This window comes from Sceloporus occidentalis, unplaced genomic scaffold, assembly GCF_023333645.1.
Source record: "Sceloporus occidentalis isolate IW3139 unplaced genomic scaffold, rSceOcc1.0.p SCAF_1, whole genome shotgun sequence".
NCBI lineage: Eukaryota > Metazoa > Chordata > Lepidosauria > Squamata > Phrynosomatidae > Sceloporus > Sceloporus occidentalis.
The window spans coordinates 137470620-137497739 of record NW_028316981.1 but is presented as its reverse complement, the minus strand read 5'-3'; the positions used below and the strand labels follow the sequence as shown (position 1 = coordinate 137497739).

Below are 27120 nucleotides of genomic sequence, written 5' to 3'. Positions count from 1 at the left end.
AAGGTCCAAACACCCTGTCCAGAAAAAGAATGGTATATTGTATCTGGGAATTATACTGCATGTTTCCCGCATAAAATATTGCCCTTCGCTCAGAAAATGACATTTCCTCATTACAAAAAGATATGAGGCTACACGTGGAGATTGTAAACTATACTATAAATGGAAAATGCACCACACATTCAATTTACACACATACAGACATATCTACTGTGCTGCAAGACCTTGAGTTACTATCCTTTGTTTAATGCTTTTGTTGTTGATACTTGTCTTCACGTCATCCCCAACCCACAGTGAAGCTGTGGAAGAAACTCCTCCAAGACTCCCTGTCCTCCACTGTTCTGCTTAGATGCTGTACCTTTATGCCTGTGTCTTTCTTAATTGAGTTCATCCATCTAGCATGCTGTCTACTTCTCTTTCTACTTCCCTCCACCTTTTGTAGCATTATTGTTTTTTCCAGTGAGTTGTGCCTTCTCGTGATATACAACAGCCTCAATTTGATCATCTCGGATTCCAAGGGGATTTCTGGCTTTATCTGTCAAAGGACCCATTTGTTTGTCCACTGTGTCCTTAGCACTCTTCTCCAGCACCACATCTCAAATGACTTTATTTTCTTCTTATCCACTTTCTTCCCTGTCCAGCTCTTGCATCTGCACATGACTGATGGGGAATATAATGGTTTGGACAATTCTAACTTTAGTGCTTAGTTGTATATATTTACTCTATAGGATCTTGTCTCATTCTTTCATAGGTCTACCCATTTCTAATCTTCTGATTGCTTGACTGCAATTCCCTGTATGTTTGATCCAAGGTATGAGAACTCTTACTGTTTCAATTTCCTCATTGTCTTGGTTGAATTTGGGTCCTCCGTGGTCATTATTTTTGTTTTCTTTGTGTTCAGCACTAAGTTTGTCTTTGCAGTTTCTCCCTTGATCTTCTTTAACAATTGTTCTAAGTCTGTGATGTTTTCAGCTAGTAATATGGTGTCATCTACATATCTTAGATTGTTGATATTCCTTCTTCCTCTCTTTCCCTCTCCTTTTTTCGAATCTAAGCCTGCTCTTCGTATGATATATTCCACATACAAGAACAAGTAGTGTGATTGAATGCAGCCTTGCCTGACACCTTTGCCAACTGGGAACCATTCTGTTTCTCGATATTCTCTTCTAACAGTAGTCTCTTGTCCTAAGTATAGATTTCTCATCTGGACTGTCAGATGTAGTGGCACCCCCATGCCCTTAAGAGCCAGCCATACTTTCTCATGAACTATGCAGTTAAAGGCTTTGCTCTAGTCTATAAAGCATTATGCTGATTTTCTTCTGGAATTCCTTGGTGCACTCCATTAGCCATCGTATGTTTCCCTGGTGACTCTTCCTTTCCTGAACCCCACTTGCACCTCTGGAATCACTCTCTCCATGTATGGGTGGAGTCTATGTTGCAGAATTTTGAGCATAATTTTGCTTCCATGGAAAATTAATGCTATTGTCCTATTGTTGTTGCAGTCGTTTTCTCTCTTTTTTGTGAATGGGGATGTATATTCATCATTTCCAGTTTTGTTTTCCATATTTCTTAGCTTATATTAGTTAACACTAGAGTTGATTCTGTCTGTCTGGATTGGAACTGTTCGATTGGTATATCTGTTCCTGTTGATTTATTTTTTCCTATTTCTTTTATTGCTGCTTCTACCTCCACTTTTAGAATTTGGGGTTCATCTTCATATGGATCTTCTTCCCACGTGTCATTCGTCTTTTTCATCTTTTATATAACTCTTCTGTGCATTGCATTCAATGTCATTTTATTTCTTCCTATCTTGTAGAATGTTCATTTTATTATCATGGAGCATCCCAGATGATAATATTCTAATTCAAGCTCCCAAACTCCAGGGAAAAGCTGCAGAGCTAAGAGCTGAGGTATTACAAGACAATCCATCTATCCATTTTGTTCAGCACAAATTTTCCCCACACCAGGAATATATATATATATTTTAAAAAAGCATCCTTTTAATTTCTTAATTACTGGGAAAGAAGGTATATGAGGTGGTGGGATAGATCTTGTGGTGCAGTGATGACTGTGTTCCCAAGCCTGGGCCTAGTAACGGGAAGTGGCTATTCTCAGTGACAGTAAATCAGATCGGCAAGATTAGAGGACTCTTGCTGCCTAATCATGAGCCACTTGGGCAGGAGGACAACTTACTGGAATTGGGAGGAAATAAAAGCAATAAATAAAGCATGACTGTTAACATCTGGCCCTTGCCAAGGGGTGAGAAGTAGATGTAGGATTGGTTGTTTATGGTTCATTCCCTGACTTTACAGGGCTCAATGGTACAGAGAGCAAGAGGACACAACAGAGTAGCAGCCAATGAGTCTATGTGCTAAAGTCTGAGTGTGGGCAAGAGCGCACTTGCACACACACACACGTGTGTGTGTGTGTGTGTGTGTGTGTGTGTGTGTGTGTTTAAAGGGTCTGGGCATATGCACAACTAGGTCCAGGTACACAGTTGTGATTATACATGAATAATGTTGATGCCCCCTTTGCTTACATGTTATATACAAGCAAGTTCAGACAGGTTGAGTAGGTAAGAGGACACTTCCAAGCAGGACAAAAGAGACAATCATCACCCATTTGCATTGTGTTGATCTTGTCCCAGTGCCAAACGCCCTATAGATCTCAAGAACAAGGCATCATGCGTCAACCACAAAGAGAAGAAGGTTTATGGAGAGCTCATAAAACACATTTTATGCAGTTGTGCCAGGAGCCAGGGTCAGATCTGCTGTGAAGGCTTGTCACAGCAAGTGAGATTGGACCAGTCTTCCCAGCAACAGAGTTCACCTCTGTGACTTCCTTCCTGGTAGTGACTGGGTGGAGGAGCATTTTAAATACACATACACTCATCTTTTGTGTGCAAAATGGACCAAGTTAGCCTCTCATATCCAGAGATTAGGCAAGTCTGTGGATACTTTTCCCATAATCTTTTGGCAGGCTGCCCATTGGCAGTGGCTGAGCCATGGGGGAAGGCAAAGACCGTAGCTGGGAGCAGAAAGGCTGACTGAAAGAAAAAAGTACAGTTGGAAGCTGAGTAATGAAATTCTATCTCAGCTTGACCTCTTATTCCTCACCTCCAACTGCAACAAAGGCTACTTACACGGGACTGAATTTATTTGACAAGTTCTGTCTTTTATTTTTTTAGTTATAGTTATATTACTCTATAAAGGGCTACATAGATATATGCTGCTACAGAATTGTAACATCATTACTACCATATTAATACCACAAGTGATGGATCTCTGCCTTTAGAGTCAAGATAGATGTGAAGAAGATGTAGACAGAAGCAGAGACATATTACTTCACAGAAATTAGGGACTGGTGGAGATCCTCCCTACTGGCTTTGCTGGCTCAAGAGGATGTCTTGGCCGACAAAATAATATTGTCCAAAACCGTTTTTTGGAATTTGCTAATTTGCCAATATACCCTACAAGCTGTTCTATGTGTGGTGTACTGATTTGAGCATTGGACTATGACCCTGGAAACACAATCTCAGAGAACAGAAGATTTGCAGCTTATATTGTCAGCCATACTTCTTCAAGAACCACCCCCAGTAGAGTTTTCTGTATGGGGGTTGTTCAAATTTAATAATGAATTTTTAAATATAATAATTGTGTATATATAATTCACTGGTTTGTTATATTACAGCATAATTTGGACAATAATGGCTAAATAATTCCAAACTCATCCTGAACACACCCGATATTATCTCATTTTAAAAGCTAAGTAGTACCAGGCCTGGTTATTACATGGATGGAAAGCCACCAGAGAACACCACAGTTCTCCAGGTAGGGTGAGGAAAGCATCACGCCTGAAACCCTGGAGAGCCACTGCTGTCAACCAGAGTTGACCACACTGAGCTAAAGGAACCAATGGTCTGGTACAAGTCAGATTCTTATGTCCCTAGGAAAGATTTCTAGATGTAGCAATGGGCGGCTGGGTGCTAGGGCCATGCAGTTCAGCAGAAAAACACCAACCAATCTTTCTTTACAGCAAATATGCTAGTGAAATGTCTCGGGAGAAAGGGACATGGACAACAAAGTAGAGGTGGTATGCATATTCCAAATCCAGCACAGATTCAGTCCCTGGGGTGGAACACCTGCTAGGTAGTACTGTATATAGATGCTGGCTGGAGCACTTAAGAGTGACTGTTCAAAATAGCAATTTGTCCAAGTTTTTCCTCCACACCTAGTACACAAAATAGTTCCCTTCTACACTTCGGATGGTGGTGGTTAAAAAAGAAAGAAAACCCATTACAATAACAATAATGCAGGAAGAGCAAACAAGTGAGAGGAATCATGTTCCTCCCAGATTTCATATTCCCCTCCCCTCTGAAGACAGTAGGGAAGATTGGGTTCCCAGGATCTAATCCCAGTAGGTCAAACAAACCCAGGCTTTGAGGCCAAATATGAGTCTCTTGGGTTTCTATTCATCCTTGTAGGTCCTACATAGGATCAAGCTCCATCCTTGGTACAGCCTTCTCCCTTTCTAAAGGCTGAAAATACCAGCTGCTCACTGTTTCCCACATGGCCTATACTGGTCTGGTCCATTCACTTCCAGCATCTACCTGCTCTGTCATGACTCTAGTTGTTAGAGGATGACCAGATGTCCTACCCGCAAAGGAGGACAAAAGCCCACAAAATGTAGGGCATACAAGAAAAATGGAAGACATGACAAAATAAAAGCCAAAGACACTCATATAAATATCATTTCATGCTTAGACCTGCTCAAAATGTAGGACATTTTGAAACTCCTCCTGGACAGAAGGTTGATATGGATGACATGTTCTGGAAAATGAAAACAGCTGAGCAAACATGAGGATGAAGCAAGCAAGCTACTTATCGGGCATGCTTGCCCTGCTGAAGCTGTGGTGGCCCTCCCTTTTGTACCGTCCAGAGACAGGGGACAAGACTGAGGTATTGGGGTGCCAGTGGGGCACAAACCTTTCTAGCCATTCTGCAGGGAAAATAAAGACTGCATAGGCTTTGCACACATGTGCCCACATGCCCATCCTTGCTCCCTCGTTGGAGGCATTATGTGTAAACAGCTGGACTGTCTGGAGTGGGTGAGGAGGGCGAGGGCACCAGAACCACCCTCCAAGCTCCCTTTGCCAACCAGACACTGGCCAGGCTGACCAGCTGTCATAACTGCAAAGAAGGGCACCTCACTGGAAAATGTAGGATTTTCGAGAAAAATGTGGGGCATTCCCAAATGAAAGCTAAAAACAGTGGTATATATATATATATATATAGAGAGAGAGAGAGAGAGAGAGAGCGCTAAGAAGCATGAATTTGTAGGAGTGTTTTCAGCTTTTATGTACTGGAGGAATTAGCTTTTTGTTTTGTGTGTGTGTGTGTGTGTGTGTGTGATTCTTAGTGCTGCTCCCAATTCCTCCTGGAGAGAAGGAGGTTGAGATGTAGGACATATCCTAAAAAAGGAGGTCTAAGCCTGGTCTAGACCCTGCCTTCTCTTTCTCAGGCCTGCTTTTGTTCAGACTCAGAGCCTTCCAACCGGAAGTGCATCACACCCGGCTGGACTACGACTCCCAGGATGCCTCAAACCATGAAACCAGGCTCCCCGGTGCATGCTGGGGGTGGTAGTCCTTGCTCCCTGGGGAGGCGCGCGATGATGGGGCTGTGGGTGAGGCAGCGGAGGGCTCTCCCCTGGGGCTCCCTCGCCCGCTCCGCCTGGGCTCCGGATGAGGAGGGCGCAGCCTGGGCCGCCTTCTCGGGGCCCAAGCGCCGGTGGGGGCGGCCTGGCTCCCTGGCCCCCTCCTCGGCGCACCTTGCTGCGGGGGCTGCCGCCCGTGGCCCTGGGGCTCCCCGCGTGGCGGCGGCGATGGTGGTGGACCTGCGCAGCGACACCGTCTCCCGGCCCAGCCAGCGCATGAGGAGGGCCATGGCCGCGGCGGAGGTGGGCGACGACGACTACGGGGAGGACCCCACCGTCAACGGTGAGCCCTCCCCGGTCCCCGCCTCGGGCCCTCTCCTCCTCAGCCCCTGCCGCGATCCTGCAGTGCTTTCAGCCTTCTCTCTCCAGGAGGGATCCCAAAGCCCCACCCCCCACCCCCGTGAAGAAGCAGTGGAGATATACACTACGTGTGGGTGGGTGTATAGATGTGTGTATAGGTGCGTATGGGCTCTCATATCACCTCTTGGACGCATCCTACATTTCAGCCTTCTGTCCAGGAGGAATTCCAAAAAGTCCTCAGTTTTGAATAGAACTCAGAAGCATGCATTTTACGTCGATATGAGAGTTTTCACCTTTTCATTTGGGCATGTCCTACATTTTTCTTGAATGTCCTACATTTTGTGGCCGCCTTGTTCTCCTTTGCGGTCACTGGAGAGGGACAGACACAGTGTGTTGGGTAAAAAATGCTAAGAATACTTGTTGTGTGCCTTCAAGCTGTTTCCAACTTGGGCTTTTTTGGCAGGTTTTTATGGAGGGAGTTTGCCATTGCCAGTCTCTGAGGCTGAGAGAGTGTGACCCAGTGTCACCCTGTGGGTTTACAAGGTTGAGGCCCCAAGATCGCCCAGTGAGTTTCCATGGCTGAGCCAGGATTCAAAGCCAGGTCTGCTGAGCCATAGTCTAGTGCTCCAACCACTCTGTCACAGAGCGCTTCTGGATTTCTGCCTGGCACGCCCAAGAATGCAGACCCCCAAAGAGTCCCTTCCAACAGAGGTTTATGGAATTTGCTGTAGCAAACTCGTCCTAGACCCTTTTCAGGCAAATCCCAAATGACAGATTTCAGTTTCTTTTCATACAGATATAGTTATTATTAAGCAAATCATCCTCGTGTTAAGAGGACAGAGAAGGAGGCACTAATAGAGAAGTGACAACTACACCACGAAGGACCAGATGTTCTCTAACCCTCATGTAGGGCTAATCCATATCAATACTCAGGAGTACACAAAGCCTGGGGAAATTACCAGGAACTGAGGCATTCTGGAAGTCTTAGTCCAGGCTCTGGTATGTACAAGCTCCTAATGCCATGGAGCAAAGACGATGGGTGTGCACTGCATACTCAGGCCACCTGCAAGCCACAGGCACTTTGAGCCAGAGTAAACTTTGGCCAGGGAGTACTTTGCAACTGGAGGGAAGGGCAAAGAAAGAGCCATATTGAATATTTCATAAAAGACAGAATATGTACAGGTTGAGTCTCCCTTGTCCAGAATTCATAAATACAGTGGATCCTTGTTATACGCTGGGGTTTGGTTCCAAGATCCCCCGTGTATAACAAAATCCGTGTATGCTCAAGTCCCATTAAGTATAATGACATAGCAAAATGGTGTCCCTAATAAAAAATGGAACGTCAAGGTAAATTTATACTTTTTTGGAACATTTTCAATCCGTGTATGCTTAAATCCGTGTATAAAAAATCCGTGTATAAGAAGGGCTGGCTGTACTTCAAAAACCAAAGCTCTTTTCATGGATAGCTGATGATTTGCTTTCTGATGGTTCAGTGTATCCAGACTTGATTTCATGGGCAAAATTACTAAAAACCTTGTATAAAATTGCCCTCAAGTCAACTACAACTCATGGTGATCCATGATGAGACGGATCTCCAAGCCCCGCTGTCCTCCACTGCTTAGGTCCTATAGATTCAGGCCTCTGAACTCCCTGACTTAGTCTATCTATCTGACATGTAGTTTTCCTCTTTTTACTGCCCGCCACCCTTCTTAACATTGTCCTTTCTAATAAGTAATGCCTTCTCATGATATGTGGAATTGTCAGCTCAAGAGCCACTGGAGGGAGGTACTCTGCCCACCCCTGCTATGAAGGATAGATGGAGGGTATCCCTGTGGAGGGTTCTTTAACATTTTAGTGAGATTTAATACCATGTTTCTTACTCCTCTGAGCTGAAAAGCATAGCAATACAACATGTCCCAGGAGGAAAATTCAATCCATTGTTACTCCACGTACATTAGCCTTTGAAATATAGCCAAAATAGAGGGGAAAGTAAAATAAATCCACTACCAAGATAATGAGACTGTTCTTCGTTTAAAAAGAAAGAGCTCAATGATTATATATTTTGGCCAGAGAATCCCCAGGAAACTGGATTTGGAGGCTTTGATGCCCAAAGCTGCTGATCCTATGAAGAAGCCCACAGCTGTGATCTTGCTACCCCAATAAAATGTATCTGAACTTCTTGGCTCCCCCCTCTTCTGTTTTGTTTTCCCCTCCAGAGCTGCAGAGAGTGGTGGCTAAGCTCCTTGGAATGGAAGAAGCCCTCTTTGTTCCCACGGCCACCATGGCCAACCTCATTGCTGGTGAGTCTCACAACAGAGCTGTGGAATACTGTGGCCCACCAGGTGTTGGTGGACTGCAACTCCAATCATCCCTCATCTGACTAGGGCTGATGGGAGTTGTATACTCCTAATACCATCTGAAATGCTGCAGGACCCATCCCTTAGCATTTATTGCTATTGTGCTGTACTGGCAAAGAAAATGGTGATTTATAGTGTCAGTTCCACCAGTTCTGCTCCACTGGCTGCCAGTTTGTTTCCAGGCAAAATTGAAAGTGCTGGTTATGACCTATAAAGCCCTATATGGCTTCGGTCGATGCTATTTAGCAGGCTGTAAACCCCTCCATGAGCCATCCTGGGCTTTGAGATCATCAAAAGAGGCCCTTCTCTCCATCCCACCACCAGCACATGAGAGAGGGTCTTCTCAGTGGTTGCCCCTAGAGTCCAGAACTCCCTTCCTGGTGAGGCCAGAATGGCCCCTTCTTTGTTATCATTCTGCTGGTAGGGTAAGATAGGCTTCTAAAACAGAAGGTTTTAAAAGAACATCTTGGGGGTGTTGTACTGTTTTAAAATATATGCTTTTTAAATGCTTTTATCTTTTTAAATTATATCCTATTTTTAAAAAAACAAGTAATCAGTTTTAACATTATAATAGTTTAATTTTACAGTTGTCCCTCCACATTTGCAGCTTTGACTTTTGCGGATATGGTTATTCCCATACGTATTTGATTAATATATTCTTTCTAGGAATCCCTAGGTCTTCCAGCCTGACTCTGTGGCCAACTTTCACTAGAAGTTGTGCTGGACGATGTAGAGATTCCTAAAGAGAACACTTATTTGGGCATTTGTAAGTCCTCCAACCCAATTTTACAGCAGATGTTGGCCACAGACTTGCACTGGAGGACTTAAGTTCCCAGAGGTGTTCTTTCAGGTTAAAAAAACTGGTTTTCATTTGTGGTTTTCCCACTTTCACAGGGGTCCTTTGTCCCTAATCCCAGTGAATGTGGAGAGTCCACTTTATTTTGTCATTTTTGTATATTTTTAATTGTACTGTGCTTTTAAATGGTAGGCCACTCTCAGTTCCAATTTGGGGGGGAAAGCGGGATAAAATAAATATAATAACAACAACATAAGGGTTGTTAATTTTTTTTTTAAGTCTTTAAAGTACAATTGGTGTGTATGGCTCTGTTTAGAATAAAGACAGAAATGCAGGTCCCTGCATTAGGAGTTTATTCTAGCCTTAGAATCACTTGTCAAAAGGGCACTGGAAAACGACTGAGGTAAGTGTGAATGACTGCTCTCACTCAGATATGTTTCAAGAGAGGGGAAGGCACTAGCAGAAGTACAGGTTGAGTATCTTTTATCAGAAATGCCCGGGGTCAGAAGTGTTTTGGATTTTTTTTTTTTGGATTTTGGAATATTTGCTTATACATAAGGAGATATCTTGGTGATGGGACCTATGTCTAAACATGAAATTCATTTATTTTTTATATATACCTTATACACATAACCTGAAGGTAATTGTATACATAATATTTTAAAAAATAATGTTGTGCATGAAACAAAATTTGTGTACACTGACTTTGTCCATGTGGACAATTTTGGAGTATTTCAGAATTGCGGATAAGGGAGACCCAACCTGTATTGTGTCTGTGGAAACGGCCAAGAAAAGTCCATACTCATGTCTCCTATTCCATGACCATTAGTCTTACATTCCTCCCCACCACCACCTGCTGCCATTTCCTACACGGAATCTCCTCTTCTCATGGTTGTCCTTTCTTACCTTAGTCATGTGCCACTGTCACAGACGAGGGGCGCAGGTCCTGCTTGGGAAGAAGTCCCACATCCATGTTTTTGAACATGGAGGGGTTGCCCAGGTAAGTGGCACTGGGGGAAAGCCTACAATGCTTGCCTTCTCTTTTACCTGTCTTCTCTTAGCATATGGCCATGCCAGTGGAGGTTGGATGAGTTGTGGTATCCAGGGCATCACTGAGTCAAAGAATGGCTAATTCACCACAAGGGGTACAAGAGGCATTATTATACAGACTATTATACAAAAGAAACATAATTTAAATTTATTTTTGTTTGTTTTTGTCTTACATCTAAAAATGCCTCCAATGTGGGAGAGAACTCAAAAGAATAGTCAAATGTACATGCCATTCAGTACAGAGGTGGCATATATTAAGAACTTATTTAAACATGGCATAAAAAGACCACCATTACCTCTTAGATAATTTTTGGAATCTCATATTGCTGCCTAGGGCTAAGGTGTGGAAGACCCCAAGAAAAAAGCCAGTGTGATGTAGTGGTTAGCATGTTAGGCTATGCCTTGAAATAACCAAGTTCAAGTCTTCACTGTGCCATGAAACTCACTCGGGCCAGTTATTCTCTTAAACTGACCTACTTTACAGGGTTGGTGTGAAAAAAGAGGAAAGCCATGTTGCCTTGAACTTACTGAAGTAAAGGCAGAATATAAATGTACAATGATAGTAATAATAGGTAGTAATAGTAGTAATGATTAAAGAGTATTTGAAAGCTACTCAGAAGATCATGTGCTGTAGCTCTTCCAGGCACAGTGTCAAAGCTGAAAAATTATGCCTAAATTGTATCCAGAAAAAAGTACAGAATGAGTAGACTAATTAAACCATCTCAAGAGGCATATTTGGAATGAATTATGGTAAAGGCCTTCTACTTCTTGCAGCTGCAATAGCAAATGAAGTCATCAAAGCGACAAAAAGACTGAGTTTTCCAAAGCTTTTCCAGAATCTGAGGCTTATGGTAGAAGAGAAATAATGAGAATCCTGGTGATGTGCTTCCCCTAGTGGCCATTAGTAGAAGCTGCATCCTTCTTAAGCCATATAGTACAGTGGGTCCTTGGCGTCGGCTGGAGCTTGGTTCCAGGACTACCACCACCACCACCCCGTAGATACAAAAATCCATAGCTGCTCAAGTCCCATTATATATAATGACAAAGCAAAACCGTACCCCTTATATAAAATGACAAACTCAATATTTGCTTTTTGGAATTTGTATTTTAGTTAATATTTTCAAGCTGTGGATAGTTGAATCCATGGATAAAGAATCCGTGGATATGGAGGGCCAACTGTAGTTACATTAATCCAGGACTGCACTCACATGCATTTCTGTATACAAAATCAGAATAACGCATCTACGAAGCTACTTCTAATTAACTAATTAACTAATTAATTCCCAATGATTGGGCGGTATATAAATAAATCCTATTATTATTATAGAGCCAACTATAGAGCTTTGTAAATATTTGCTTTTTTTTTTGGGGGGGGGGGGGGTCCCTTATTCCTGAGCCAGCATAGTTTCAGTGTTGGTCTATGACTCTGGAGACCAGGGTTCAAACCTCTGCTCAGCCATGAAAAGCCATTGGGTAACCTTGGGCAAGTCACACTCTTTGCCTTAGAGAAAGGTAATGACAAACCCCCTCTGAATAAATTTTGCAGAGAAAAACCTGTGATAGGTTCACCTTAGAGGTGCCATAGGTTGGAAACACACAACAACAATGCCTGGAACTGCCTTCCAAAACATCCACATGAACCCCCCTGTTTCTGCAATACACTTTTTCCACTAAATGTTTTTGGAATAATCACACTTTCCCTTTGTTCACTTTCTTCCCTTTCACTGTTTCATATAATGCACTGAATTTTAGATTGTAGTTGCTTGAAGGAAAAGAACGACAACATTTATTTATAACACCCTTTTCACCAAAGAGCAGAAAATCAAACATATGTAATCAAAAACAAAACAATAAAGCACAACACTATAATATACTAAAATAATATATTATCAAAACAAAATCCTCAGCAGTCTCTACCTATCTCAGCCACCTTAGCACACTCAGCACCTTATTCCAGTGAACTGAAGAGGACTGTCTTCAACCCTTTGCAAAAATAGATAAGATTATCCTCTAGCTGGAGGTGCAAAGGAAGACTGTTTGACAACTGCAGAGCCAGATTCTGAAAGACTCACAGCCTTGACAGACCCGTACGCATTGGTGGAACCACAAATAATCCTTTGCCTGTAGATCTTGCATGCTTAGATGCTACATGTCAAGCTAGAGGAATTTAGACTCCTTCCCTCCTTTGTACTCTGTCAAGTGCCAGGCACACACTGGTGGCCAAAAAGAAATGAAGCAAGGTGACAGAAGCTTCCAAAGGTCCCACAACAATGCTAGCACATAGTTTCCTGAACATGCTGGAGAGAATATGCCAGCCATGATGTGCAGAAATCTCTGAAAAGTACCACTCTTGGGCAGGAAAGAGAGAAGACACCATCCTACAGTTAAGATATGAATATTTTATCAGTTTTCACACATCACTGCCACTCATGCCAGAAATAAGCTTGGGCTTTGAGACTCCCCCCCCCCCTCCTTTGTGGGTCATGTACACACTCTGGTAGATTTCCAAACCAATAGGTACAGTGCAGCTGCCGGGGTGGGGAGAACCCTACCATCCTCAATGCAATTGTTAAACAATGCTACTGTTAAATGGATTTGTAATTTGTTGACTGGCTGAACCCAAAGAGTGTTTAGCAATGGCTCCTCTCCATCCTGGAGAGAAGGGACCAGTGGAGTACCACAGGATTCTGTCCTGGGCCCAGTGTTATTCAACATCTTTATCAATAACTTAGATGAAAGAATAGGGACATGCTTATCAAATTTGCAGTTGACACCAAATTAGTAGGAATAGCTAATACCAGGATCAGTATTCAAAATTGCCTTAATAGATTAGAAAGCTGGGCCAAAGCTAACAAAATGAATTTCAACACAGAGAAATATATGGAAGTGCACTTAGGACAAAAAAAATGAAATGCCTAGGTATAGGATGGGGGATACCTGGCTTACTGAGACTACATGTGAAAGGGATCTAGTAGACCACAAGTTGAACATGAGTCAACAGTGTGGTGCAACAGCTAAAAAGGTCAATGCGATTTTAGCTGTATTAATAGAAGTCTAATGTCTAGATAAAGGGAAGTAATAGTGCCACTGTATTCTGTTTTGGTCAGGCCTCACCTGGAATACTGTGTCCAGTTCTGGGCACCACAATTTAGAAAGGATGTTGAGAAGCTGGAGCATGTCCAAAGAAGGGCAACCAAAATGGTGAAGGGTCTGGAAACCATGCCCTATGAGGAGAGACTTAGGGAGCTGGGTATTTTTAGCCTGGAGAAGAGAAAGTTAAGAGGTGATATGATAGCCTTGTTTAAATATTTGAAGGGATGTCATATTGAGGATGGAGCAAGTTTGTTTTCTGTTGCTCCAGAGAATAGGACCCGAAACAATGGATGCAAGCTAAATGAAAAGAGATTCCACCTAAACATTAGGAGGAACTTCCTGACAGTGAGAGCTGTTTGACAGTGGAACACACTCCCTTGGAGAGTAAGTGGAGCCTCCTTCCTTAGAGGACTTTAAATAGAGGCTGGATGGCCATCTGTCAGGGATGCTTTGATTGTAATTTCCTGCATGGCAGGATGAGGTTGGACTGGATGGCCCTTGTGGTCTATTCCAACTCTTATGATTCAGACAACTAAGCTTTCCCCCTTCATCTCTCCAAGGCATCTCCTTCTGGCATTCGGAGGGGACAGCAAGTGCCCTACATCCCTACCCCCCACCCTGCCTTTTTAAAAAACTATTGGACTTGTGTCTTAGGTAATGCCAGAGCCTTGGATACAGGGAACTATGGTTGCAGCTAGGTGACAGTACTGATCAATCCTAAATGTATTCTTATCTCCTCCCGACCCTTGCCAGAGATGCTTTACTGAACTTTTGCTGTTCTTTGCAACAAGTATACTGATGCCATGCCAACAAAAAGGTTTTGACTTTAGTTGACCCTGTCAAGGGATTTCTTCCTGTCTGACAACACTGACTGAAATATTATTTGCAGTTTTTGCATAAGGGGAAAAAGCTCCCATGTCGTTCTTCATAGACTCTCTTACTTTTCTTCCTCCTTTTGGTTATCCCTGGTTATGATAAATTTTGCACACATTGATCCTAAACTGATATCTGACTGTATGTCTCACTATTTGCAACAAGACTTGCTTCTACATTATGCATCTAGAATCAAGGTACCAGCCTCTATGACTTCTACTTTATAGAGAAAAAAAGAACAACACTGAAATTGCAAACAATATATGGGGTTGATGGTGCTTGTACTTCCACAAACAACATTTCCCCTCTTGACTCAGGCTTGCATCCTTCCGAGGTCGCTACAATGAGTACCCAGACTGTTGGGGGCAAATTAGCTTACTTGCTAATTAGCTTACTTGCTGTTCACCGCTATGATCTTTGGAATAGCGGTATATAAATAAAACAAATTAATTATTATTAATTATTACATTCTTATAATTGAATAACACTTAACACTTTTGAGTAGTCTTCACTCTGCTTCTTACTGGATCCCATCATAACTGACCTGTTCTCTGCACTCATAGCTCAGATTGTAGTCAGTTGAAGAAGGTACACAGAGAAACACAGGAATGAACACACAATACACATGGCTTGATCAGAACTGAAGTCTCTTTAGATTCAGATTCTATATTACTGCAACTAACTAGCAGCTTCTTAGAAGTCCACAGTCAGGACTGACATGATCTGTCTTACATGCAAGTCTTTGCTTTGTTTACATAGAAGTAAGTCCCATCTTGTACAATTGACTTAAGTATACAAGCACGGGAGGCAGTTGGGGTTCTGACACTCCAGATGCTGGCTGGATTGCAATGCCTATCATTCCTCACCATTGGCTATGCTGATTAGAGCTGATTGGAGATGTGATTGAGCAGCATCTGGAGAGCCACAACTTTCCCAGCCTAGGATTAAAGCTTTGGTCCTGCTTGTGCAGCAGCTGACCTAAAGATAGCAATTAGAGCCTCAAAATATCTGAAAGGGATATTTTCCTCACTAGCTTGTTATCTCAAATGTTCTGTTGTGTTCACAGGTACTGATTGTCTATAGGCCCAGATCACATAATTAGCATTATACCCAGGGTCACAGCTCACCAAAATAGGTCATAGGCCTGTGATTCTGCATACAAAATTTTGTTTTCTAGAGGTTTGTGGTAACTCTGGGCACCAAATGCTGCAACATAACATAGATGCCATCAAAGTTAACTTTATTTTCTTCTACCAAAAGGAATTTAACATCTGCAGACTCCACTTTCACTGTCATTGCCTCTTGCCACCCACTTTGCTCTGGAACAGGTGGCTGGAGTCCATTCAGAGCTATTGCAGGATCTGCCCAATGGGCTCTTCTGTCTTGATGAACTGGAGTGTAAGATCCAGCAGGCCCACAAAAGCCAGTATCATCCTCGCCCTGAGCTCATCTGCCTGGAGAATACGCACTGCTCAGCTGGAGGACGTGTGCTGCCCCTCATGTACCTGCGGGAAGTGAGTACTGTGAGCTCCCTCCCTCTACTTACTGCAAATGTTCATCTCAGTTCCTACCTGAATGGGCATCTTTTCCCATTGTGGGTTTTCTGAGAAGGGCATCAGCAATTGCAAGTGGCCTGCAACAAAAAATTGCCATTCATACACTATTCCTCCAAAACAGGAAACCTTTTGACTTAAAGATGTATTTTGAACTATAACCACCATAATCCTTCAGCATTGGCTTTCCTGGGTGGGGCTGGTGGGTGTTGTAGGCCAAAAGAGGGAGAGGCTTCCGCTGCTGCGCCCATAGCCACTTTTTTTGTCCTTCCAGGATGTTTGCTGGTGGCTGTCATTAAATTTCTTAGTCTTTTTCTCATCCCGGTTTCCTCTCCTTCTTCTTCAACTGACACATACTAAATCTGGGACGCTCATAGGTCCTTGTCAGACCAATTACATTTCTTTTAATTTACAAATTTATGCTGAAGTATGCTTAGGGAGTTTCCAAAGATGGAGAAACTACTACTCTTATTTTGGGGGTGGGGATCAGATTGGGCAAACACCCAAGCCTGCTCCTGGAAAGAATTATGATTCAACTACTAGCATGTTTCCCTATGCTATTAGAGAGAATTATGGTAATAAATTACAATAATGAACTGAAGTCTCAATAATGAATTCAGGCTCTCCTGGTTGGGTTCAGTCTTAGTAAGCAATCTCCTGCCTGGACATTTTGACGTCTCTGACTGTTCCCCAATTACAGTCCAGCATTGCCTCTTCACTGTTACGTCTGAACTAGAGCCACCCTTCCCTGATCTAAAATGTCCTATCTTGGGTCAGAATGCCCCTGGATTACCTTCCTCTGCCTCTTGCTCATCTTTCTTCAAGTGGTAACAGCCCCCTTCTCAACACAGGTGCACCAACTAGCCCAGCAGTATGGGTTGCGGATACACATGGATGGTGCCCGGGTGCTTAATGCTGCTGTTGCATTGGGGGTACCAGCAACTCGTATATCTCAGCATTGTGATTCCATCTCTTTGTGCCTCTCAAAGGTGAGGAGTTGCTAGTGGGGCTGTAAATATTGCAGAGGGCATGCAGGTGAAAGAGTACAAATGTAGCACCTATGAGGTTTTCATAACTATAAACTATGTCAGAACCCTATGACCATGTGTTGAGTACACCAAAATGGATGCTTTACCAGATCCCTCCTAGCCAATGGGGATGTAGGACTGCAGATCCCATGTTCCCTCACTATTAGCTGCACCAGTTAGGGCTGATGAGAGAAGCCCAGAACCCTTAGCAGGACACATGTTATCTATCCATGAACCGGCGGCGATTAGAGGAGATCGTTAAAGAACAACTGCACACTACAAGCAGAGTCACTCGGGTGAATTGTGAGGCGGGTGTTAGGCTATTATATGGTTCTTATTTCCTTTTTGCTCTACAGGGTGTGGGTGCACCAGCAGGTGCACTTCTAGCTGGATCCAAAGAGCTCATCTCAGAAGCCTGGCGTGTGCGCAAGCTCCTTGGAGGTGGGATGCGCCAGGCAGGGGTTCTGGCAGCAGCGGGGCTTGTTGGATTAAGCCAAATGGAGGAGACTCTGGAGAGGGACCATAGTAATGCCAGGTGCTTTGCCCAAGGTACCTATTTTTTGAGAATAGGATGGGGAGACATAGATTAACTTCTAGGTCACCTCAGAGCAATTAATTGAAACTGCTTTCATAGATACTGTGTACTACCTTGAGTACACTAACATGGCTGGAGAATAGATATCTTTTTGTTGGGTTGGGTTGGTAAAACCCATTTTATCAAGTTAGGCCCTGCTGTAAACTGGGGAGAACCTCTCTTTTTCTCTGCCTTTCTTCTTCATATTTCTCTCACAAGCACATTTTTTCATGTGGTAAATGCTAATGTTAAAGGCAAGGGATTCTCACAATGTCCCATCTTTCTGACTCCCATCATTTTTCCTCACAGGTGCCTCTGCTCTTAGTTCCTCTCTCTGCTCCATAAATCCAGCCACAGTGGAGACCAATATTGTCATGGTGACAGTGTTAACACCCGGGCTGACTCCTGTCAGGTTGTGTGAACTAATGGAGGCTGTGAGTGAAGAGGAGATTGCTGTCACAGGACAAGCCATTAGCGTGAGGCTCTTCCCATGGGGTGAGCACTGCCTTCGTGCTGTCTGGCACTGTGACGTCTCCCCTCATGACACACAACTTGCTGTGAACAAGTTGCGCTTTGTACTAGACAAGTATGAGCAGTAATATCCTATCGGGCTTCAGACCAGAAGTTAAGTTGGTGCTTGGCATGTCAATGTGGAATTAAGCCAGAGCATGCTGTTAAACTCAGTTATGCTAGTCTCAGATTTAGTTTTGCCAGTTGATCTGAAACTGAGACTGAAGTCTATATAAAACAGGGCATTGCAGTGGAAATGCAAATCTGGATGCCAACAAAAGGAAGACTTCAAGCACTACACACCACCTACAGGCTCAAACAAACATATTTGGCAACTCCTGCATTCCTTTTAATTCTGTTCCTGGCCACCTTACCTATTAGCCCATGATTCAAGACTGGTGTGCTTAGAAAAACACCATTCTTCATCCTATGATCTTAGGTGGAAATTAACAAAAGTCCAAGATGGAAATTGGTTTAACCTCTATCTTCACACTGCTCCATGTATTGTCCTCTGCAACAAAGGCATCTCTGTAGCATTCTATGTGCAGCATACCAGGAAAGTAGCCCAGTGCAGCTGGCCAGTCCCCTGCTATGGAGAGACAGTGGTGGGAGAGCCAGTTAACATCTAAGTGTGGAACTTTCCAGGATCCTTTCTCTCCAGACCCCAGGCGGTCTGCCAACAGCTTGCCTTCAATGAGCTACTGATATTTCACCACCTGGGACCAATTCTGCAAGAAGATGTGCCCTTCTTTTTCAGCCTCACCACCTCCCACTGATCACAGTGGAGAATGTTGTTACCCAAAAATACTCCACTCTTGCCAACAGGTCTTTTGTGAGGCACTGCAATGATTGTAGTGTTAGCTGGAGGCATCCCTTTCTTCAGCCCAGATGGTACTAGCACCCACTGTGCCTCTCTGTGTCTGAGAACTTCCAGAAGTGCTCTTGTTTCAGGAAAGCAGACAGAGCTAACAGGACCTTGGGACAGAGAGGCCATACAGACTGACTTGCTGCAGACAGTAGCAGTGGGCCTTCTGGAAAAATGATTAAACTATGTCAGCCATGCATAAACTCCCACTGCTTGTGCAACCTCCTTGATAGCTCCTCTCTGCAAGCATTGCACATATTGCTGATTGTCTCTTTCTAAAGGGAATCATCATTTCAAAAAGTAATGCTACATCTACTTACTGGAGCAATTTATTTCAAGATGTTCCAGGTGTGCCAAAGGAGGACAGACAGTAGGCCATGCTTTGAGGGGTACTATCTATGCATAGTGAGAGATAGGATGATGGGCTCTGGCCACCACAGTTCTTGGGAAAGGGACAGGGTGCCACTTGCTAATCTTTGTGCTGAAGAATGGAGTTGGCCCATCCCAGCACTCTGTGAAACCAAAAAGCACAGAGGGTAACTGTTAGGCCTTATGAGTAAGAGCTTCCCCCTGACATCACACCTCTATCTGCTAGTCACAACCCTGGCCCTGTAACTCCATATGATCATGGTGTGTGTGTTATCTTTGTGGAAGAAGAGGGAGCAGTGTCAGGATTTCTCATAAGGGACACGGAAGGTGCCACTGTGAGAGCGAAAGATTCCACTGCAAGCCTGGTAGCACTGTTAACAACTCTCCCCCAACCCCTGACCATCCTCCTACCCTTTCCAGGGTGATCAAATGGCCACTGAATGTGCATCCAGCTTCAGGTGGAGCTGCCGAGCAGCCAGGAGAAGCAGAAAACCAGCCAGTCCCTCGGTGCCAAAGGAGAGCCAGGCAAGAGCCAGCGACCAGCCAAAGGTAATGTGGACATGCTCGAAGCGCTCTTGGTCAAACATACGCACTGTCTCTGTGAATGCTGCTCCAGAGTAGCAGATGTAGATGCTAATTCCTGACAGTGTCAGCAGTGCTGGGTAGGAAAGAAAAGAGGAGTGGGAAAGAAAAAAAACGCATCAGAGGCAGTCCGGACAGCAGGCATTACTCTGAATAGAAAGCCTATTAACAGCCTGCATGGTGTAATGGTTTGAGTGTTGGACTACGACTCTGGAGAACAAGGCTTGAATCCCCACTCTGCCATGACAATAGCAGCTTTATTTATATACCGCTTCATACTGAACTAAGCAGTCTCTAAGCAGTTTACAACTGTAAGCTAATTACCCCCAACAAGCTGGGTACTCATTTTAGCGACCTCGGAAGGATGCAAGCCTGAGTCGAGCTTGAGTCCTGGCTAGTACTGAATTTACAACCTTATGGTTTTGAGTGAGTGACTGCAGTACAGGCATTTAACCACTGTGCCACCAGGGAAACCCAGGGGTGACCTTGGGTGAGTCACACTCTTTCAGTCTCAGAAAAAGGCAATGACAAACCTCCGCTGGATAAATCTTTCCAAGAAGACCCCATGATAGGGTCACCCTTAGTATAACTGTAAGTCAGAAATGACTTGAAGACACACAAAAACAAGAACAATCCCATAAATTACATTGATAAGTAAATGGAGCCTTGCTTGGCAGATATAGGACAACTGCTCTTACCATTAGGCAAAGTGAGGCATCCACCTTTAGCAGGTGGTTTGGATGCATAAAAGAGCAGCAAATTTTTAGATGTTTAAGTCATGTTCGTTTTACCTGAGAAGGGTTGACAGCTTTGAAACATATGTTCTATTTCCTGTGCACATGTGTTTCTTAGTTCAGGGTGTTTGGGTACTCTGGGAATACCTTTGATGCTGCAGCTACAAAATATTCTTGGGGACATGGTACATTTTTATATCCTGCATGCAGTACACTGGAATTCTCAAAGGGGTCAGGGAAAAAAACACAGATTAAGTCATTCAGTGCACCTTTTTTTTTTCCCCTAGATGAGGAGAGTTAATAAGTCTGCTTGCCCATCACCTATTTCAGAACTGTCTAACCTGGCCTGACAATGGCTCTTTGGGGTCTCAGGGTGAGCTCTTTCACATCAACCGATAACTGTTGTTTCTTAGATGATATGTCAGGGGTTGAATCTGGAACCCTGTATAAACTAATATTTCAGATAAACAATTTTGAGACTCAAGCCTGCCTTTAAAGATGTACAGTTTAAAAATAAAATCTCCTAGGTGGAGTTATCAAGGAAAAAAAATGAGAGAGAGAATGAAACAAGAAATTTGGGATTGAAATATATACAATATGTATTTTTAAGTCCTATTTTTGTAATGAATTTTATTGCTTTAATAAAATTAATTGCATATTTATGACTTAAGCATTTACAACTATTTGTAAATTTTTAGGACAATTTTACTTATTTGGCTTTATTTATAAGATTTAGGTTTTGTACTATTCCCTCAAAGTGGGCAAAGGGGAGGAAGGGGCTGCAAGGAGACTAGCCAAAGCAGCCTACAAAGGTTCCTGATACCAATAAACCAAAAGGGATGAAATGATAATCCCTGACCCCATAATGTAGGGCTGGGCAATTTGTGGCCCTCTAGATATTAGACTACAATTCCCATCATCCATCCACATTGGTTATGCTGGACTAGACACTGACAGAAGATGTGGTCCAACAGTATAAAGAGTCATACATCCTCCAATCCTGTCATCTTAGTCATACCTCTCTCCTCAAGTCTACACTGGCTGTCCAGGAGGAAAAAGAAAAGAAAAGCAATCAGGAATTGGTAATGAGACAAAATACCATTCCCATGGCAACAAGGATGTGGCTATCACACAAATAGCCACTAATTGGTACCTTTACACTTGGTTGGCTGTGGCCAGCTGGCAGCCGGAGCCAACTCGGGTTCTAGTAAATAACCCCCAGGAGCAGAAATTGGGCAAGTGCTCAGTGGCAATTTTGACCACTGGAGCACCACTCCAAGACCTTTCCAGCCTCAGGATCACTCACCACCCATCAGAAAATAGCAGCCTGTGAACTGAAGAAGGCAGGTGCTCCTAACTAATGATCCGATGATCCCACAGATCCAGCCAAAAACAATCAAGATGAGACTGAGCGGTAGGAGGACCACAAAGGCTCGGTGCATGCCTGGCAAAGAGACAGAAACAACAGATGTTGAGTTACAGAGGGCCAGAAAACATACCTGTTGTTTAGAGGCTAGACAAGTGGACTTGTCATTTCATCCTGAAATTAACTACTGTATTTTCTGTTGAGTGGAAAAGCAATCCCGCTATCTCCACTCTCACATGAAGGATGAAAGACAATCTCCAACCATAATTTGAGTTTATAGATGGTACCAGCCTTACTCAACCCTAATTTCCAACAAGTTGGTCCCACCAACAGAAGGCGTACGTCCAAATTCACCGTAACTATAAACTGAAGATTGCCACCACCTTCCAGAATCCCAAGCCCCATAAAATATTCTCTACTCACAGATAAGATGTTGGAGTGATGCTGGAACCTGCCAGCTCTCTGCACCAAATGGGTCAATCAAAGGCATGCAGGCATTCTGCCCTGAGGAGAGAACCACAGCATCAGAAGGGGAGACGCATAACTCACCCAGCCATGGAGGCAATACTCAACTGCTTCCTCTCCCTATTTAGCAGTGTGAATTCATGCAGTATATTCTGAAGCTCTGACACAAACACCTGTCCATAAAATCAGCTGGCACTGACCTACTATTGTCTCTCTTATGAGAGGGCAGTAAGCCCTCCGCATTCACTGGAGTTAGGAGCACAGGACCCCCATGAAAGTGGGGAAATGGCACAAAACAACTTTTTAAAAAGTTCTCTAGGAATCTCTAGGTTCTCCAGCAGAACCTCGTGGTCAACATCTGCCAGAATTTGACCACAGAATCATATTGGAGGACCTACAAATGCCTAGAGAAGTGTTCTCTCTAGCAATTTCTAGGTCCTGCAACACAACTGTATGGTCAACATCCTGCAGAATTTCCTGGAAGACCTAGTGATTCCTAGTGAGGACATATTAATCAAATCTGCAAATAATCAAAACCGCAAAAGTCAAAGCTGTAAATGTGGAGGACCAACTGCAATGCCTGAAGGCTTGTTTTTATTTTGGTCATTTACTTTTACACCTTATTCCATTATTTCTCAGAGTAACTTAATAATAATAATAATCATCATCATCATCATCTTTATTTCTACCCCGCCTTTTCACAATGTGATCAAGGCGGCTTACAGGTAAGAAGACAATAAAATACAAGTTAAAATATTACATATAAAAATTAAAACATCATCAGAGGAGTAGGGACGGGAAGCAAACAATCAAAATATCAGGGCAAAGATAAGACAACAACTTTAAGGTAGTTGGGGCAAAAGATAACAGGATTACTGAAGTGGGAATGCCAGCCGAAATAAGTGTGTTTTTAAATCTTTTTTAAAAGAAAGTAACGATGCAGAGGAACGAAGCTGTACAGGGAGCTTGTTCCACAAAGTGGGGGCAAAGATAGTAAAGGCCCTCTGTGAGGTCGTTACAAAACGAGACTTAGGGACCTCCAATAGGTTGGCCCCAGATGTTCTGAGTGTGCGAGGCAGACTATATGGGGAGAGGTGGTCCTCCAAGTACCCTGGACCCAAACTTAATTGATAGAGGACTCCCTTCTGCCTGTGTTAATGCCACAGCAGCTGATTCACCACCTTATTGTAGTGGAAGTCTCCATTTCAAACATGGGGGAGGAATGTTATGTGGGCCAGGGTGCACTCGGTAAGAAATCTGGCCCTCTTATTGGGCTGCAAGTTGCTAACCTTTAGTAGTCTGGAAGACCATTCTCTCTCCTACCTGAAAAGTGTTTCAAAATTGCAAGAACAAGGTAGGTGATCACATTCCATTATTTCTGCCCAAAACTGCACTTTGCAGGCTGCAAATTCAAGCCTTGCTTGCAGATGCGGAGAGAACGAGAGACACGGCAGGGCTCTGAGGCCAGAACAAGTCTAGCTTTCCTACTTTCTTTGTTATTTGCGCTGGGCTATTTCCACAGGAGTCCAGTCATCATACCACTGGGGAGCCCAGAACTCTTGCCAGGCATCAGAAGTGGCAATAAGTGTATTTGATGGTCTCTTTGACAGCCAGACAAGTTGTTTTAGCTTGCCTGTCTCCAACCAGGTGCAGCTGGCTTGAGGTTACACATTTCTGATTATCTTTGCCCTAACTCAGCTCAGCCTTCTGAGCTGATCTTCAGCCACAATGGCACCCTGAGCACTGGACTCAACTCTAGAGGCCAGGGTTCAAATCCAGGTTCAGGCATGTTAACTCACTGGGTGACCTTGGGCAACTCACACTCTCAGAGGATGGCTATGGCAACCCCCCCCCCCAGAAACCTTTTAAAAAATTATTTATTCATTGAAATACAAAAAATAAGACAACAATAAACCATTTCTACAGACTTCTACACACACATCACATCTACTACATCCACCTAAACCAAAATAAAACACAGACAAACCCACATTAAACCCAAAAAATGACTTCCTGAGTTCCTTCTAGACCTATTTCTTTGTAATAATTCAAGACTTTCCATTTACCCATAATAAATTCTTTACCTTACTTGGTTTATAACTCTTCATAATGCTAATCAAATATACCATATATGGCTGTTCAATTTAAATTCCAATTTAAATTATCTATATTTCTGTATTTTCACATTTCTTATTTTGAAAATTACATTACTTCAGCAATTACTTTTTCTTCCCATTCTTTTTGTAGAAAATTTACAAACGGTTCCCACTCTCTTTTACAATTCTCCCAGGACTTTCCTCTTAGTGAGGATGTTAGTTTATTAACATATAGTCCAAAACATTCATCAGTTGTTCCTTACAATTTGGAATTCCTTTCCCTTTCCCTTTGGAAGCATATAAAATTCATGCAGCAGTTATCAGATCAAATAAAAGTTTGCCATGTTTATTTTCTAATTTATCATTAGAAACCATAGCTAAAAAATATAGCTGAATTTCTGTTTTTTCTTGAGAATTCAGAATTTTGGAAATGAAATCATATATTTTACTACAATAAGTGTTGGCCAGTTTACAGTTCCACCACAAATGAAAAAAGTACCTGGTTCCTCAACACACTTCCAACATTTGATCCATGTGCTTTTCTATATCTTAGCTAATTTGGATGGTGTTAAGTACCATCTGTTTTGCATTTTTAAAGAGTTATCTCTTAAATTATAACTTAAAAGTACATTTTAATCTTTTTGATCAGGATTTCTCCCACTAATCTAATTGGATTAGATTAGTGGGAGAAATCCTGAGCCCATTTCACCATACTTGTTTTAATGGTTTCATCTTGCATTTCCAGTTTTAAGAAAAACTTATAGAAATATGAAATTTTCTGAAGTTATGATCTTATCGAAATCCTGATCTGCTGTTTCGATTCCTATTGCATTTATATCTTTCATAAATATTTCCCCGTGAAGAAACTTGCCAAGAAAAGCCTGTCATAGTGACGCTTTAGGGTTGCCATATGTCGACTAGAAGGCACACAGCACAGACATACACATTCTGAGTAGTTTCTTAACTGGAGCCAGTCTTTTGTTCCTCCTTCCCAGCTCCGTTACCACCACCAGGTTTTTCCTAGATCTCCTTGCACTCTCTTTTAAGGATGCTACATAAATGTGCCTGGAAAGCACCAGTGGGGTCTGGCACAGTGGGGATACTAGGAATAAGAACCTATCGTGGGGTTTTCTTGGCAAGTTTCTTCAGAGTGGGTTTGCCTTTGCCTTCCTCTCAGGTTGAGAGAGAGTGACTTGTCCAAAGTTATCCAGTGGACTTCCATGGCCGAGCTGGGATTTGAACCCTGGTCTCCAGAGTCATAGTAGTGTCGACACTCAAACTACTACACAATTCTGGCTCACTCTCTTGCTAGATTGGTCCTGAAATGTGCCACTGTCTTACTTCCAATCATTTTCCCTCAGTGAAAATAGCTTGAGTGTTGAGATGATGAATTATTATTATTGTTATTTTCTTATATCCCACCTTTCTCCCAACATTGGGACTCAAAGCAGCTAAGAACAAATTTAAAAACAGTAAGACCACAACTCTGGAGACCAAGGTTTGAATCCCGGCTCAGCCATATGAACCCACTGGGCGACCCCTTGGGTCGGTCACACTCTCTCAGCCTCAGAGGAAAGCAAAGGCAAACCACTTCTGAAGAAACTTGGCCAAGAAAACCCCATGATAGTTGCACCTTTTTGTGGTGGTGGTGGTTGTGTGCCTTCAAGTCCTTAGGCAAACCTGTCACAGGGTTTTCTTGGCAAGTTTCTTCAGAGGAAGCTTGTTTGCCATGGGCATCCCCTGAGGCTGGGATGGTCAGAAAGGACTTGGAGGACAGCACACTAACCCCCAGGGGACAGACTCCTCAGCACAGGGGCACAGGGCAGGGAAGTGGTGGCTGTTAAAAGAGCAAATGTCACACTCTCTCAGCCTCCTCAGGGGAAGAAGGCCATGGCAAAGCACCCCCTCTCAACACACCTGGCCAAGAAAAACAACAACAACAACAACATCCCATGCTAGGTTCTTGTGGTTGTGTGCCTTCAAGCCTTTCCCGACTTATCCTGGACAAACCTCCTCTGAACAAGCCTTGCCATGAAAAAACCACCCCCCTGAGAGGTTCCCCTTGTGCTTCTGGGCCTCCAGTCCTTCCCCAAATTACAAAGCAACCCCCTTTCCGGGGGAGGGGGGGTGTTCCTTGGCCAGATTTGTTCTGAGAGGCTGAGAGAGTGTGGCTCCTCCTCGCCCAAGGTCCCGGCGGGGTCTCCATCCTCACCCAAGTGGGCAAGCAAGCCCTGCCTAGCACCCAGCACTGCCAAGCCCTCTGCACGGCTGCCAGAAGCAGGCAAGGCAAGACACCCGCGCCGCCTGCCTTGGCCCCAGCAGTGGGCTGCCCCTGGCCCTGGCCTTGAATACCTTCGCAGAGGCGCCAGAGTCCGGAGTGCGAGTCCAGCTGCTGCTGCTGCTGGGCGTCCCAGGCGCTGCTGCTGCTGCTGCTGCTGCTGCTGCGGTTGCCGGGTGCCAGGTCCACGCGGAGCAAGTACCAGTAGTCGGTGGCCACGGCGGCGGCCAGGAGGACGAAGCTGCAGAGCCCGCTGAGGGCAGCCCCCAGGCAGAGCGGGCCAGGGGACACCCCCATCCCCGCCGTCCTTCCAGCATCTGCCCACTGCGCAGGCAGAGCAGAGCAGAGCAGAGCAGCAGAAACGCCCCCCGCCTTGCCTTGCCTTGCCTTGCCTTGCCTTGCCTTGCCTTGCCACTGGGTGAGCAGCCGTCCTCCTTTCCCAGGACGCGTCCTACATCGCCAGTGACGTCAGCAGGGAGGGTGCTGGGGGCTCCCACCCCACCAGGGGACACCCCCTGAAGA

The 27120-nt window shown here is 43.9% G+C and overlaps 2 protein-coding genes across 2 annotated transcripts; one reads left to right on the top strand and one right to left on the bottom strand.

Annotated features, from left to right (window-relative positions):
* Positions 1 to 5656: 5656 nt before the first annotated feature.
* Positions 5657 to 21051, top strand: LOC149322287 (uncharacterized). Its single transcript, XM_089538611.1, has 8 exons — positions 5657 to 5992; positions 8226 to 8309; positions 10074 to 10162; positions 15507 to 15692; positions 16583 to 16720; positions 17116 to 17308; positions 17643 to 17828; positions 19498 to 21051. Exons 1-8 carry the CDS (start codon positions 5665 to 5667, stop codon positions 19500 to 19502), a joined length of 1209 nt encoding a protein of 402 aa, XP_089394737.1. The 5' UTR covers positions 5657 to 5664; the 3' UTR covers positions 19503 to 21051.
* Positions 19209 to 26895, bottom strand: LOC149322286 (transmembrane protein 235-like). The gene is made up of 4 exons (XM_089525549.1): positions 26673 to 26895; positions 22183 to 22263; positions 21700 to 21837; positions 19209 to 19735 (listed from the first exon to the last, which is right to left on the bottom strand). Exons 1-4 carry the CDS (start codon positions 26893 to 26895, stop codon positions 19503 to 19505), a joined length of 675 nt encoding a protein of 224 aa, XP_089381675.1. The 3' UTR covers positions 19209 to 19502.
* Positions 26896 to 27120: the final 225 nt, after the last annotated feature.

Bases quoted from the DNA above. Each gene is read 5' to 3' on its own strand.
- LOC149322287 (XM_089538611.1), top strand. From the start codon at position 5,665: ATGATGGGGCTGTGGGTGAGGCAGCGGAGGGCTCTCCCCTGGGGCTCC. The intron at 8,310-10,073 runs GTGAGTCTCACA...TTCTTACCTTAG, and splicing joins CATGGCCAACCTCATTGCTG to TCATGTGCCACTGTCACAGA. The intron at 15,693-16,582 runs GTGAGTACTGTG...TTCTCAACACAG, and splicing joins CCCTCATGTACCTGCGGGAA to GTGCACCAACTAGCCCAGCA.
- LOC149322286 (XM_089525549.1), bottom strand. From the start codon at position 26,895: ATGGGGGTGTCCCCTGGCCCGCTCTGCCTGGGGGCTGCCCTCAGCGGG. The intron at 21,838-22,182 runs GTGAGTAGAGAA...TCTCTTTGCCAG, and splicing joins ATCACTCCAACATCTTATCT to GCATGCACCGAGCCTTTGTG. The intron at 19,736-21,699 runs GTGAGTGATCCT...TTTCCTACCCAG, and splicing joins CTGCTATTTTCTGATGGGTG to CACTGCTGACACTGTCAGGA.